This window comes from Pleurodeles waltl, chromosome 10 (genome assembly GCF_031143425.1).
Source record: "Pleurodeles waltl isolate 20211129_DDA chromosome 10, aPleWal1.hap1.20221129, whole genome shotgun sequence".
Taxonomy (NCBI): Eukaryota; Metazoa; Chordata; class Amphibia; order Caudata; family Salamandridae; genus Pleurodeles; species Pleurodeles waltl.
The window spans coordinates 700,380,107-700,391,926 of record NC_090449.1 but is presented as its reverse complement, the minus strand read 5'-3'; the positions used below and the strand labels follow the sequence as shown (position 1 = coordinate 700,391,926).

Sequence of the window (11,820 nt, the reverse complement as noted above, 5' to 3'; positions counted from 1 at the left end):
GAATCCCAACAACCGTCTCAAAAAGCGCCTGGGTTCTTATACTCCTCACGGGAACCGAAGGCATACATCGCGGACGAAATAGCGCAACTCAGTCGACACACAACCATTCACCACACTTCCTCAACACAGACTGCCAAACGCCTTATATATGCTGCTAAAAATAGCCGGCGAGCGGCTGCCAATCCTGTCTGCCTATATTTCGAATCGGTCCAATAGCTGGGCTCTACACGGAAGGTGTCGTCACGCCAGAGCTTCTCCAAATGTGATCTGGTCAGCTATTGGAAGGGGCTGACATCATAGGAGCACGGCCCCTGCGCGCTGTCGGCGATTGGCAGAGGCTTCAGAGCTAGACTAATGTAGTCACGCGGGGGAGGCTTGTCTTGAAGGTTTGAATAGGGAAGTTTAGCAGAGGTTTACATTTGCAGCCAGTTCAGTGTTTGCAAATATTGTAGGGCTCTCCGCTGGTTCTCTTGGTTACAGTACAGAAGTCTATTTTTCGACCCTTGTTTTTAACTGCAATGACATTCGTATGAGCCTCGTTTCCTTTGGTCCTTTGAGGATTGTCTTGGGACTATAATATATATTAAATATATATTTGGACGTTTTAATTGACCATGGATGTTCTACCAATGTGCAGCATCTTCCAGGAGCTTCAGATTGTGCACGACACTGGGTATTTCTCCGCTTTACCGTCTCTGGAAGAATACTGGCAACAGGTAAATGAAAGTTTATTTTCATGGCGTTGCTCTTGAAGATTTAACTGTTGCCACAGTGTCAACATTCATTGCACTCGGTAATGGTAAAGGGAAGATCCAATGTTGTGCCTATGTACATTTGCATCTAATGGCCTTCGCTTTTTTGGGTAATTTGTGCGTTTGGAGAAGGGTCGCCCGGCTGAGACATCTGACTCTCCTGAAAATGTTCAGTCACAGCCGTTATTTGTGCAAGTAGCAATAAAATGACAGTGCAGCACGCTGAGAAACCGTGGCCGAGTTGCGCTATCAATGTGCTCGGTGCTGCTGCCAGTGGTAAACTTAATGCTTGTCCAGGATCCAAGCTGCGCAGCTGGGGCTTGTCATTTGAGCTGGCTTCAGCCAAGAGTTTTTTTTTTTTTTTTTTTTTTTTTTTTTTTCTTTAACTTCCATTTTGGTAGTGAATACATATTACTTGATCGTTCCTCCTAGCTGCCCAATTTTCAGAAGGGGTTGAATGAGCTGTCATTTCAAAAGCTAGCATTTCATGCTTTCAATTTATTATCTTGCTTCTTCTTCCGTTGTCCTAAAAAACCTATGCATTTTTTGTAACTTCGTTTAAAATCATTCTTTTCAACTGTATGCCGACAGTACGAATTTAATTAACTTTAGTGCACACTGTACCTTTTTATATTGGTTGCATTTGCCCTATTTTAAAATGTCACATGTCTATTTGTGATGGGTAGAATATCTTCCTTACAGTCAGTCATCTGACATGCCATGTCATGCTGTTTGGCTGGCGGACAGAGCATCGTTATTCCCACTGTCCTGCATGTTCCACCGTAAAAGACATTGTATTTCCTCCCCCTCCCTTTTCCAGGTGATCGCATCACAAAGGTTTAATTGGATTTGCTATTGTTTTGCTGTATTGATTGCAAGACGGAGCTCTTCTGTCATGCATTCCCAGTGATGTTTACCCCTATCAAACAGAATTACCATGATCAGACGACTGCTTGTTTGTTCCAAAGGACAGAGATGTTTGAAGAGGGCCAGAAACGCAAAGTGTTACAATCTCGGCATGCCTACTTAATTGTATGCCTCCCAACCCCCACCTTCAAAGAGACAGCTCCGTGGTACGCGATTGCAATTGATCCCAAGTTGTTTCCTTCAAGGCATTCGGGAGCTGGGCACAGTGCCAGTCTTGGCTCCTAGCAGCCTCTGGACTGATTTAAAGCTCTCACTGAGCTTTTTTTCTGTCTTTCGTGGTAATCTGCATAATGGGGATTTTGGAATGAGTTGACTGAGCATTTAGAAAGAATTCTTCTCTTTATCCTCCAAAATGTAGAGCCAGACAGACAAATAAAATTGTGCCTCTACGTTAGTAGATAAATAGGTTTTGCATCTTATAGCTTTTTCATGTCTTTCTCTGCCACTATTTTTTCTGCACTGGTTGCAGTTGTCTGCATTTAGCAACCGTTGTGAGACATGCATGGAATATGATCCGAGCGAAACTCCCAGTTGCAGTGCAGATAGCATGAGAAATATGCATGGTATGCTGATAGGCATTGCCTGCGAGCTATGAGGGCGGGTTGGCGTTTGATCTCTGCTAAAATAGGGCATGGACAGAGGGGACATTTGCTGGCGCCCAGGGTAGATTTCATTCCAAGCGTACGTGTTTTCTGTAATCCCGATCCCCAGTGTTAGGATGAGCCCTTTGTGCAAGCGTGAGTCACCATGACACCCATACGAATTCAATCATTTCTCCACGGGCACTTAAGAAAGAGCAGCAGTTTATACTTCCACTCAGTGAATATGTTGCCCGACTATCTCTGGTTCAGCCATTTTAGGGGAAACCAGGACATTCCACCAAGCTAGCATATGTTAACCGTTTTTTAGCTGACAATCTGAATTTTAAAGGAAGTGTCTCTTGGCACTGAGTGAAAGAAGCGGCCTGTGTGACTCATACTGTTGCACGATTGGTCAGTAGACGCAGTTCTTGCTCATTGTGGTGTTCACAGCAGGAATTTCCCCTTTTTACATCCTTTACAAAAGCACATCGCTTTTCTGAAACTTCCCTTTCCTATAGAGGGATGATTTGGAGGCCTGCCCTGTTCCTGTGGCTGCCACAAGTGTAACCCGGGCTGTGTGCTGCATGCCAGTGCACTTGGTAGTGGCATTCTTTGAAAGTCTAGTAGGTTGGGTTCTCATAGACAGGAAATGGGTGGTTATGAGCCCTTTCATTGATGGGCCTGAATGCAGACTGTCAGCTCCTTGCAGCCATACTAGAATGTGGCTTTGTGTGCTGTATCTCAAAGACACGACACTGTTCTTAATTTAACTGCCAGACCACATTGCACTAGCCTTGGTGCCTGTTCATGCGAAGTTCGTCATGCATATATTTGCTACATTTATATCGCCATATTGTATGCTATTTTTGGAATATGGCCTGATTTGAACACTTTCTACAGTGCATTCACACATTTGATTCTCAATTACATTCTTCAAAGTATTATTACACTAGCACATCTCCGTTAGAGTGTATTCTTTTTATCCAATATACAGCCATGTATATGTGGTATGATGCATATTCAGATGAGTGTGAAGATCTGCAATACCGTTTTGAGTGTGTCCTCACTTACCATTGCTCCTGGTTGTTGCTACCCAATGCTTTAGGTGAATTTGTTGGTTTTAAAATGGTAGTCGGTCTTCATAATTCTTTTGCCTGCATTTCATATTTGTCTTTAGAAGGGGTGGCACAATTCCTGCATGTTTCAAACGCCTTATTCCGACAACAGTAAGAGAATTAGGAATGTTCCTCTACTTACCAAATATTTGTACATTTATTTCTTCTGTACTTTGCTTTCAGACATGCCTTGAATTGGAGCGCTACCTCCAAAGCGAGCCTTGCTATGTGGCAGCATCTGAATTTAAATTCGAAAGAGAAGAGGATCTCTGGACCAAATTGATACTAGCCTGTGAGAAAAAGGAGGATTGTGATCTCAAGAGTGCAAGTACACCCATTCCAAAGGAGGAAAGTCAGGATCAACTGAACTTGGAGACTAGTAGTCTGAATTCTGATGTTAGCAGTGAGGCTTCGGACAGCTCGGAAGAACTTTCGCCAACCACCACTATGTTTACCTCTGATCCAATTAGTGATCCTTTAGCCAATTCAGGAAATGTATGTTCCTCAGTTGCTTCCACTCCCCCATCCTCACCAGAATTGGGCAAAGAACCTTCTCAGCTCTGGAGTGGTGTGTGTGGAGAACTGCACTCCCCGGAGCAAAGCCTTCTTGAATCTGTGGGAATGACTGATGACAAATGTAGTTCACTCAATGGGGACAGTTCACCAGATGGAAGGAGGCGCATCCACAGATGTAATTTTAGTGGCTGTAGGAAAGTTTACACTAAAAGTTCACACTTGAAAGCACATGAGCGCACTCATACAGGTTAGTAATGAAAAGAAACAACATTAAGTATACTCTAATTTATTGTGCCACCTTGCACAACCTCTGGAAGAAAGCCCAGTGCATGCAGATGATGTAATTGTGCCATCAGTTAACCATCGTGAAAAGGCATCACTTCCTCATTTTTTTTTTCACAGTGGTGTTTAATCCTTGAAGTACAAAGTCCTCCTTAGCTCTGGACATGGGGGAATGGCAATCGTTTCAAATTACCGAATGTTCTAAAGGAAGCCTCTGGCCTCTTTAAAATTAAGAACATATGTTTGCCTTTAATCTAATTCGACCTGTGGAAAATGGGTTCATTTGAGTTAACATATTTTCTACAGCGATACCTAAATGTCAAGCAGTTATGTTCTTACTTTCAACTGTTCAAGTTTTAGAAATTTAAAAAAATGCAAATATTTCACATACAAGAAATCATGATGACTACTGGGATAGCTAAATAAGCAGACTTTTTTTTTTTGGTTGAAAAGGGAAAAATTATTATTATTTTTTTTCTTTTCATTTTCCTTCTCACTGTTTAAAGATCTGTTGTGAAAATGTGTTAAATTCAAAACTCAAGTTTTAAATGCAATGGCAATGCTTTAATCTCTCACTCTCAGTAGGCAATTTCTTAGTCGGAGTAGGAAATGGCACTTCGCAAGGTTCTTATTTATGAGGGAGAACAACCCTCTGCATGGTCTACTTGTCAATAGTAGATCTAGGTTATCAGCTTGGATGAGAGTTGAATTTACTGGCCAGCATTTTGATACAGGCTAAAGGAGAGTCACATTAAGAACAGTTAAGATCCCCTTCTTCCGGTACCCAATAAATGGTCTTTTGTACTTTTCACCATATTCCTACTGTTTTATTGTATTGCACATTGTCTAGATGAGAAAATTAATACCCTCTCCCTTTTGTGTGTACAATTCATATAACAACAAGCATTGGCAAAGCCAATAAATCTGGCCTAGGCCACCAGCCTTTTGACTTATTCAGTGCTTGTTTTATTTTCTCTTAGTTCCTGCAAAACTTTGTTGGTGAAGCTGCCAGGCCCTAATCAATCTTATACAAAAAAGCCAAAGGCAAAAATATCGGTTGGTCTCAAAAAGCAAGTATACAAGGAGTATGTGGTGTTTTAGTGGGTACCAAATGCAGGAAAGTTGCCCTGGACCCTCTGTTTGTCCCGAACTTCGGTACTTGTTTGTGTGCTAAATGTGGCTGTCCGGAGGGGAATTTCTCCTTATGGACTAGGTGGTCTCACAAACTATATATTGTCATGCTTCATCATTTGACCACTTAGCCCCATCCAGGTAGGATAGTACCACCTGGATGGACTCAACCTCGCTGTTAAAAGAACTCGGAGGGAGCAGAGAGATAAAGATCATCTGGGTAGAAGTGGGATCCAGTTGTACTACAGAAAATATGAAATCACCCAATGGGTGGGCACATGAACAAGTCCCAAAGTTCGGGACACACAGATTGTCCAGGGCAACTTTCCTGCACTTGGTACCCACTAAAACACCCCACACTCCTTGTGTACTTGGTTGTGTATCTTGGGGAGACAGTATGGGGTCTAGGTCCTTTTTCTCTCCCCTCATCTCCCTTTGCGTTAAGATGGTCTCAAAAATCACTCATGGCCATAGCAGTCCCTGATGCTTAAGGGAACTAAGTTATCTGATGATGGGCTTCTTGTGAAAAGTCTGAATGTCATCACTCGTAGTAAAGTTAACCAGTGACTGAAATGGGCAAACATATTGCTTGAAAATGTGAATGACACAATAACAGGCCAATGAGTGAAGCTGACTGCCTGAAAGCCTCTCTACTGGCAAAATGCAGACCTAAAAAGGAGACCATTTACTTTAGCTAGAAAACTCATGTAAAACTGAATAATATTTAAGTATATGCCAGCACGCAAATGTGTGTCCCTTGTAGCCATTATTATGGAATACATAGTCATCTGTCAGACTGAAGATCACAAGACCATGGCAATCAGTGGGGATTTCCCATATTCATGTCATGCATGCAAATTGTCCATGGTAATGTTTCTTTTATTTTGACATGTCATAGTACCATTGTGAATTTTATAGGGCTACATTTAGTAACATCTGGTACACCATTCTGTTTATTTACTTGCAGTTGCTAAAAATAAAAATGTACCCCAACCTTTGCCCTTACAGTTACCTAATATTTTATAGGTGCAAAATGCACCTTTGCTGGAAAATCAGACTAGTGATATCTGAAATATTTCTATGTACAAAACCAGTCTTGCTGCTGTGTGGCTGTTACCTCTACTAGGATGAGACGCTGGAACAGACCATTGAATGTTGGGGTAGAAAATCTTGTATAGTTTCGGTATGAATTAAAATTTGACTGCTACAAGAATTTTTAAATATGAGACTATTAATTTGCTTTGGCAAGTCGTGCATTGAAGACTGCACTTAGCCCACATGAGATGACACAAGTGGTCTGCTTGGTAGTTGGTGGGACGTGGAATTTCTGAGTTTAATTTGCATGTTCCCAATTTGTGTATCATCTTTATAGTTACCTAAACTGTGTTTCTTGTTTTACACTGTTTCTGCCAATCCATCACACCGAGCCACAGTTTTGGTTGATTTTGAATGCGGTGGCTCCTTTGCTTTGACATTTAGTTAATTTGCTGATTTCACAATTCCAGTCATGGGTAAAACATCTCTTGTAAAACATAGATGAGACATACTTGCAAATTGTTCCACTGCATATTGCATTTCAAGTTTTCAATTGCCCAGTCATTTGATTTATTACGAAACTATCATTAAATATTTGATATTCTATATAATATTTTGGCTGAGTAATGAACTATGCACCAGTGCTGTTTACCTACTCTGCTTCAACTTCTGTGACCTAATTCCAGTCACCCGAAGTAGCTCAGTGCTTAAAATACCTACTAACTTTGCTTAGCCGCAATGTTAGATGTTCAGACATCACAGTGACCTTTCTTGAACAAATGGACATACTTTATGGACTTCAAGTAGACAGACTCCTCTGAGTAACAGGAAATGTAACATGGTCCCCTCTACTCTCTTAGAGTAGCCACTTCGTGCCTCCTTAAAATGCCTAATGTACTCTGGTGCTTCATTGGTTACAATCACAGCAACAGAAACCATACATAGGTTTCCCAGAGTGCTTCTAGTAAAGATGTTACAGCTGGACTGTTGCACACCAACCCACTGAATACAGGGGACCCCAACATTTCAATTGCAACAAAGGCTGTGTTTCATCTAAAAACAAAAATCCCAGAGCCTGCAATGCTCAAATCATACTTTGAATTCCCGCTTCAGGAATCAAAAGGATTAATCCATAATGTTAAGAAATAGTGCCCTAAGATCCTAAATAAATAAGTAATGTAACAAACCAAAAGATTTTAGTATGTCTGACCAATATTGTGTGAATCTGTTTGGGGCACTACTTGTAGATTCGAGACCGATAGTATTACTAATTTATTTCAGTTTTGCATTTGAAAGATTGTAAATCTCTAGAAAATGCTGATCTTTTTGGTAGAATTGCACATAGTCATTCTGTTCAAGACCAGAACCACATGGCATTCCTTTTGCTGCATTATGCATGCACTGGTAAAGGGAATTGCCACTTTTGTAACGTCATGGTCTTCTTCGTTGCAGGTGAAAAACCTTATAGGTGTTCCTGGGATGGTTGTCAGTGGCGTTTTGCAAGGAGTGACGAGTTAACTAGACACTTCAGAAAGCACACTGGTGCCAAACCTTTTAAGTGTGCGCACTGTGACAGGTACGTATATTTGTGTGTGTGTGTTTGTGTGTGTGATACTGCATGTGAAACAGTCTACAAACTTCCCTTCCATTCAGAAAGAGGTTAAAGGGGTTTGGTTCCTGTGTATGTGCAATTTTGGTTTGCAGCGGAGGTGACCACATGTTTTGAACCAATCGAAAATGTAGGTCCTGATTACGACCTTGGCGGAGGGGATTACTTTGTCACAAATGTGATAGATATGCCGTCAGCTCTCCTACCAGTTCCATAGGATATAGTGGAACTTGCAATATGGCGGGCGGGATATCCGTCACATTTGTCACAAAGTAATCCACTCCGCCAAGGTCGAAATCAGGCCATTAGTTTGTAAAGTTAGATACCTAATTAAATTATAGTAACTCATTGTAATACCTAAACTTCAAATCACTGTGTTGCTTATTTGTCCCATGCAAAACTAAAGCAACTTATTTTGTAGTAGGAAACTATTTACTTCTCATAGCTACTAGAAGAAACTAGGATTGGATGGTGTTCTTTCAACAGTCTTAAATCTTCAGATTGAAACTATTAAAAACAAAATAAAAAAAATCCGCTATATAAAAAATCCTCCATGAAAAATTTATCTTGCCTTAAAACTATGCTTTATTTCCTTCTTCTTTCCTGTGAATGGATCCCTTCTTTTCTTCCACCCTCCCCATACATCCTCTTCCAGCATAGTCTACTCCTAATTGCATGGCTGCTAAATAGAATCTCTGCAAAATATATGCCTGCAACCAAACAGTAGTTAATTTCCTCTGTCCTGTATTCATCCCACAAACACCATTTGCACACTCTGCAACTAATGATCACCCCTTACTGTTATGAATTTAACTTAACTGAAATACCTTCCCTTGATAACATGCATAGGACGGTTTCCTTGAGAGCACAAGACTAATGCCAATAACCAGTGACCTTGGATTCCAATTACTGTGCTTCTTAATGCAAAGTGCTTCAACACCTCACCAGGAACAGTAACTGAGGTATATATGCAGTTATAATACAGTGTAATGTATAAAAATAGTAACTCTGTGTTGATCCTATCAGTAGTAAAACTGAATTGTAGTCAGGACAAGGAACAAGTGTATTCTGTACGCCCACCCCCTTCCACCAACAGTCTCTTTAATTTTCCTACATGAAATTATTTGTAATTTCTTCATTGTCATTTTCTTTTTCCAGGTGTTTTTCCAGGTCTGACCATCTTGCCCTTCACATGAAAAGACACCTCTGAGTTGGTCAGCAGGTGATGCGTGTGGGCTAAGCAGCTTCAAGGTTGTACTGCCTTGTGAGGAGGGATGCGTGTTCCAGCCAAAGCATGCCAATTTGCACCCTACCCAGTGGCCTTCAGGACCTTTCTTCTTTGAAGGTCTTCGGAGGGCTAATGAAACCATGTAAGAAGCGGCATAGCAGCAGTGGTGCGTGATGTCTAGGGCTTCCTGGACTTGTACCGTAGTGGTACCTAACCTTCTGAGTGGCTCCTAAGCCTCTGCCGTGAGCATGTGCACTGAGAATGTTAATGACTGGGTGACTGTATGAGAATGAGGAGCTAATAGTGACTGTATGCTGAGGAACTAGAGTTTGAAGTAAGGGAAAGAGGAGAACATGGCTTGAATGTTCGTAAGGAAGGGCAAACTTCAAGATGGGACAACCACCAAGCAATTCCAGAGGGGTCTGACCCCGTCAAAGAACGGAAAATAAGGTTGGGAACCCTGAGTGGAGATGGCCCCTTTTCCCGTGTGAGAGGAGCTTTTGGTGTCTGGTGCAGCTATTAAACGTGCAATGTGTCAAGTAGCTTGTTTTACTTGCTACAAAGCTCATTTGTAATCCATTGTATAAGCTGTGTATTTACAAATATAACACACCTATAACTTTTCATTATAATAGAAAGGTATTGCATGGTTCTGGGGAACTATACACTTTCCATTCTTTAATCAAGACAGCAGTTTTGATACCAGTTCAAGAGCAGCTACGATACAATTGGTCTGATGTTACAATACTATGTACGGAACGTGGATAATTTTCTGTTGGGTGGATGAAACCACTATTGCTTAAAACTGATTTTCTCACGCAGCTAATTTCTCTTATTTATGCCTTGAGGACTAATTTCTGGTTTTCTAGCAGTTAATGCACTGTTGTCCTTAATAATGGTGCCTTATGCAAGTGGCCTTCTCTTGTAGAGGGGTCTTATACAGGGGTATAGGAGATGCAAGCTTTATTAAGGCTCCTTTGTCACCTGGAAGGGTACTGTGTGAAACGTGCAAGAGAACCCTTCGTGCCCACGTTTTATTTTTTTTTAAATAAAAAAAATAAAGGATCACTTTTTTTTAACATGCAAGATCCATAGAGCATGTCACTCTTTGATTATTCTAGTTACTTTAGAAAGTTTCTGTCTCTTTGCAAGTACCATGCATAAAATACACATGTTCTTTTCCTTTTTATTTTTTTACATTGACCTTGCACACTGATTTGATACTTACATTTTGCACTTAAATTGTAAAAAAGAAAATGTTTATGTAGATTTTAGGTACAGAAATATTTACTTTACTTTTAACACAAGCATACTTCACAGTTAAAATATTTGGATATGCCTTTTCTTAGCATCCATAAAGCAAGAAATATAGTATTATGTGGGGTGCATGATTTGGATGAATGCCCTCAGACCGCAACCTCGAACTGCCATCATCCTCCGAAGCATTGTATATCTAGACCAATAAGAATATGAGTGGAGGCATATACGTATGGAACCAATGGCAATTAGCCTCATCACAGTATTGTAATCGAGCTCTAGAAAGAAGACATGAGTATATATTTTTATAATTATATATTTTATTTAAATCGAGAGTTAGGGGTGTCTTTCAGTTCACAGATGGAAACATACACAAATATTCTTTCTGACGTAATTGATGATTGGTTTACATTTCTTTCCTGTTGTTTAATGCTTTGTTGACTGTAAGACTCTCGGCTGCTGAATGGCAGGATGTTTTACACACATTGGTAGAATATTGGTTGGGCCTGTAAACAAAACCAGCTAGTAGTACACGGGCAAAAGAACTACAAAGAGTTGCATTCTACAAGCAAGTACATTTCCATACAATAAGGTAGTTATTGTGCTCAAAATATGCGCCAGCAAACGTCTTTAACTACTTGAGTACACACAGGTTTTCAAAAATAAACCAGTTGCGCAAGTTTGGAAAGATCTTCCTTTTGAGAAGCAGTCTAACTGGTGTTTCAAAATCCCCCATTGTAATGCCTACCTAATCTCGAGAGGGTAAACACAAACAAAACTTGCACTGGCGTGTTTCAATTGTGGAAATGCCTCTGGGTTTTTATGGGCAGGGTGGAGTTGCGCACCGCGTCAAAATGCCTGTAGTTTTCGTAATGAGGTAGTACACTCTGTCCAGGTGATAACTGAGCCTCAGCCAAGCTGGTAAACATAAAGCATTTGCTTTACATTATAAAACATCAAAAATAAATTAAAAATGTTTCTATTGTTGAAAGTTCTCTTTTTGTTTGGAAGCACCCTGTTATCTGAAGAATCTTTGTAAGATTTTTGTAAAAAAAAATTGTTTTTCAAGATTTTATTTGAAATTGTTTTTGCAAGATTGTTATATTTCTGTATGAATGTATTTTTTATTGGAATAACATAAAAACAAATTCTTAGCACCTTTTGTAGTGTGGTTTTCTTTTAATCAACTGGAGTTTACTTGTGGAGTGTGTTGTTTCTCCCCCCCCCCCCTCTCTCCCAGCACATTATGTAAAGTTTCCATTCCTCAAATAATAAGTCTAGGCCAGCTACACCACTGATACAGTTATAGTGATTGGGCACCATATTTTGATAAAAAGGAAACAATTATTCCACATACGAAGTTTGAAGATGGCAATCATCTGATTTG

The 11,820-nt window shown here is 40.4% G+C and overlaps 1 protein-coding gene across 2 annotated transcripts; it reads left to right on the top strand.

Annotated features, from left to right (window-relative positions):
* The first annotated feature begins 328 nt into the window (after nt 1-328).
* On the top strand, nt 329-11,590 carry KLF6 (KLF transcription factor 6). Of its 2 annotated transcripts, none has more exons than XM_069211207.1 (4): nt 329-716; nt 3,559-4,138; nt 7,792-7,915; nt 9,107-11,590. In XM_069211207.1, exons 1-4 carry the CDS (start codon nt 615-617, stop codon nt 9,156-9,158), a joined length of 858 nt encoding a protein of 285 aa, XP_069067308.1. In that variant the 5' UTR covers nt 329-614; the 3' UTR covers nt 9,159-11,590. The 2 variants fall into 2 exon arrangements, with proteins under 2 accessions (XP_069067308.1, XP_069067309.1); XM_069211208.1 differs by lacking the exon at nt 329-716 and adding an exon at nt 2,830-2,859.
* The last annotated feature ends 230 nt before the right edge of the window (nt 11,591-11,820 follow it).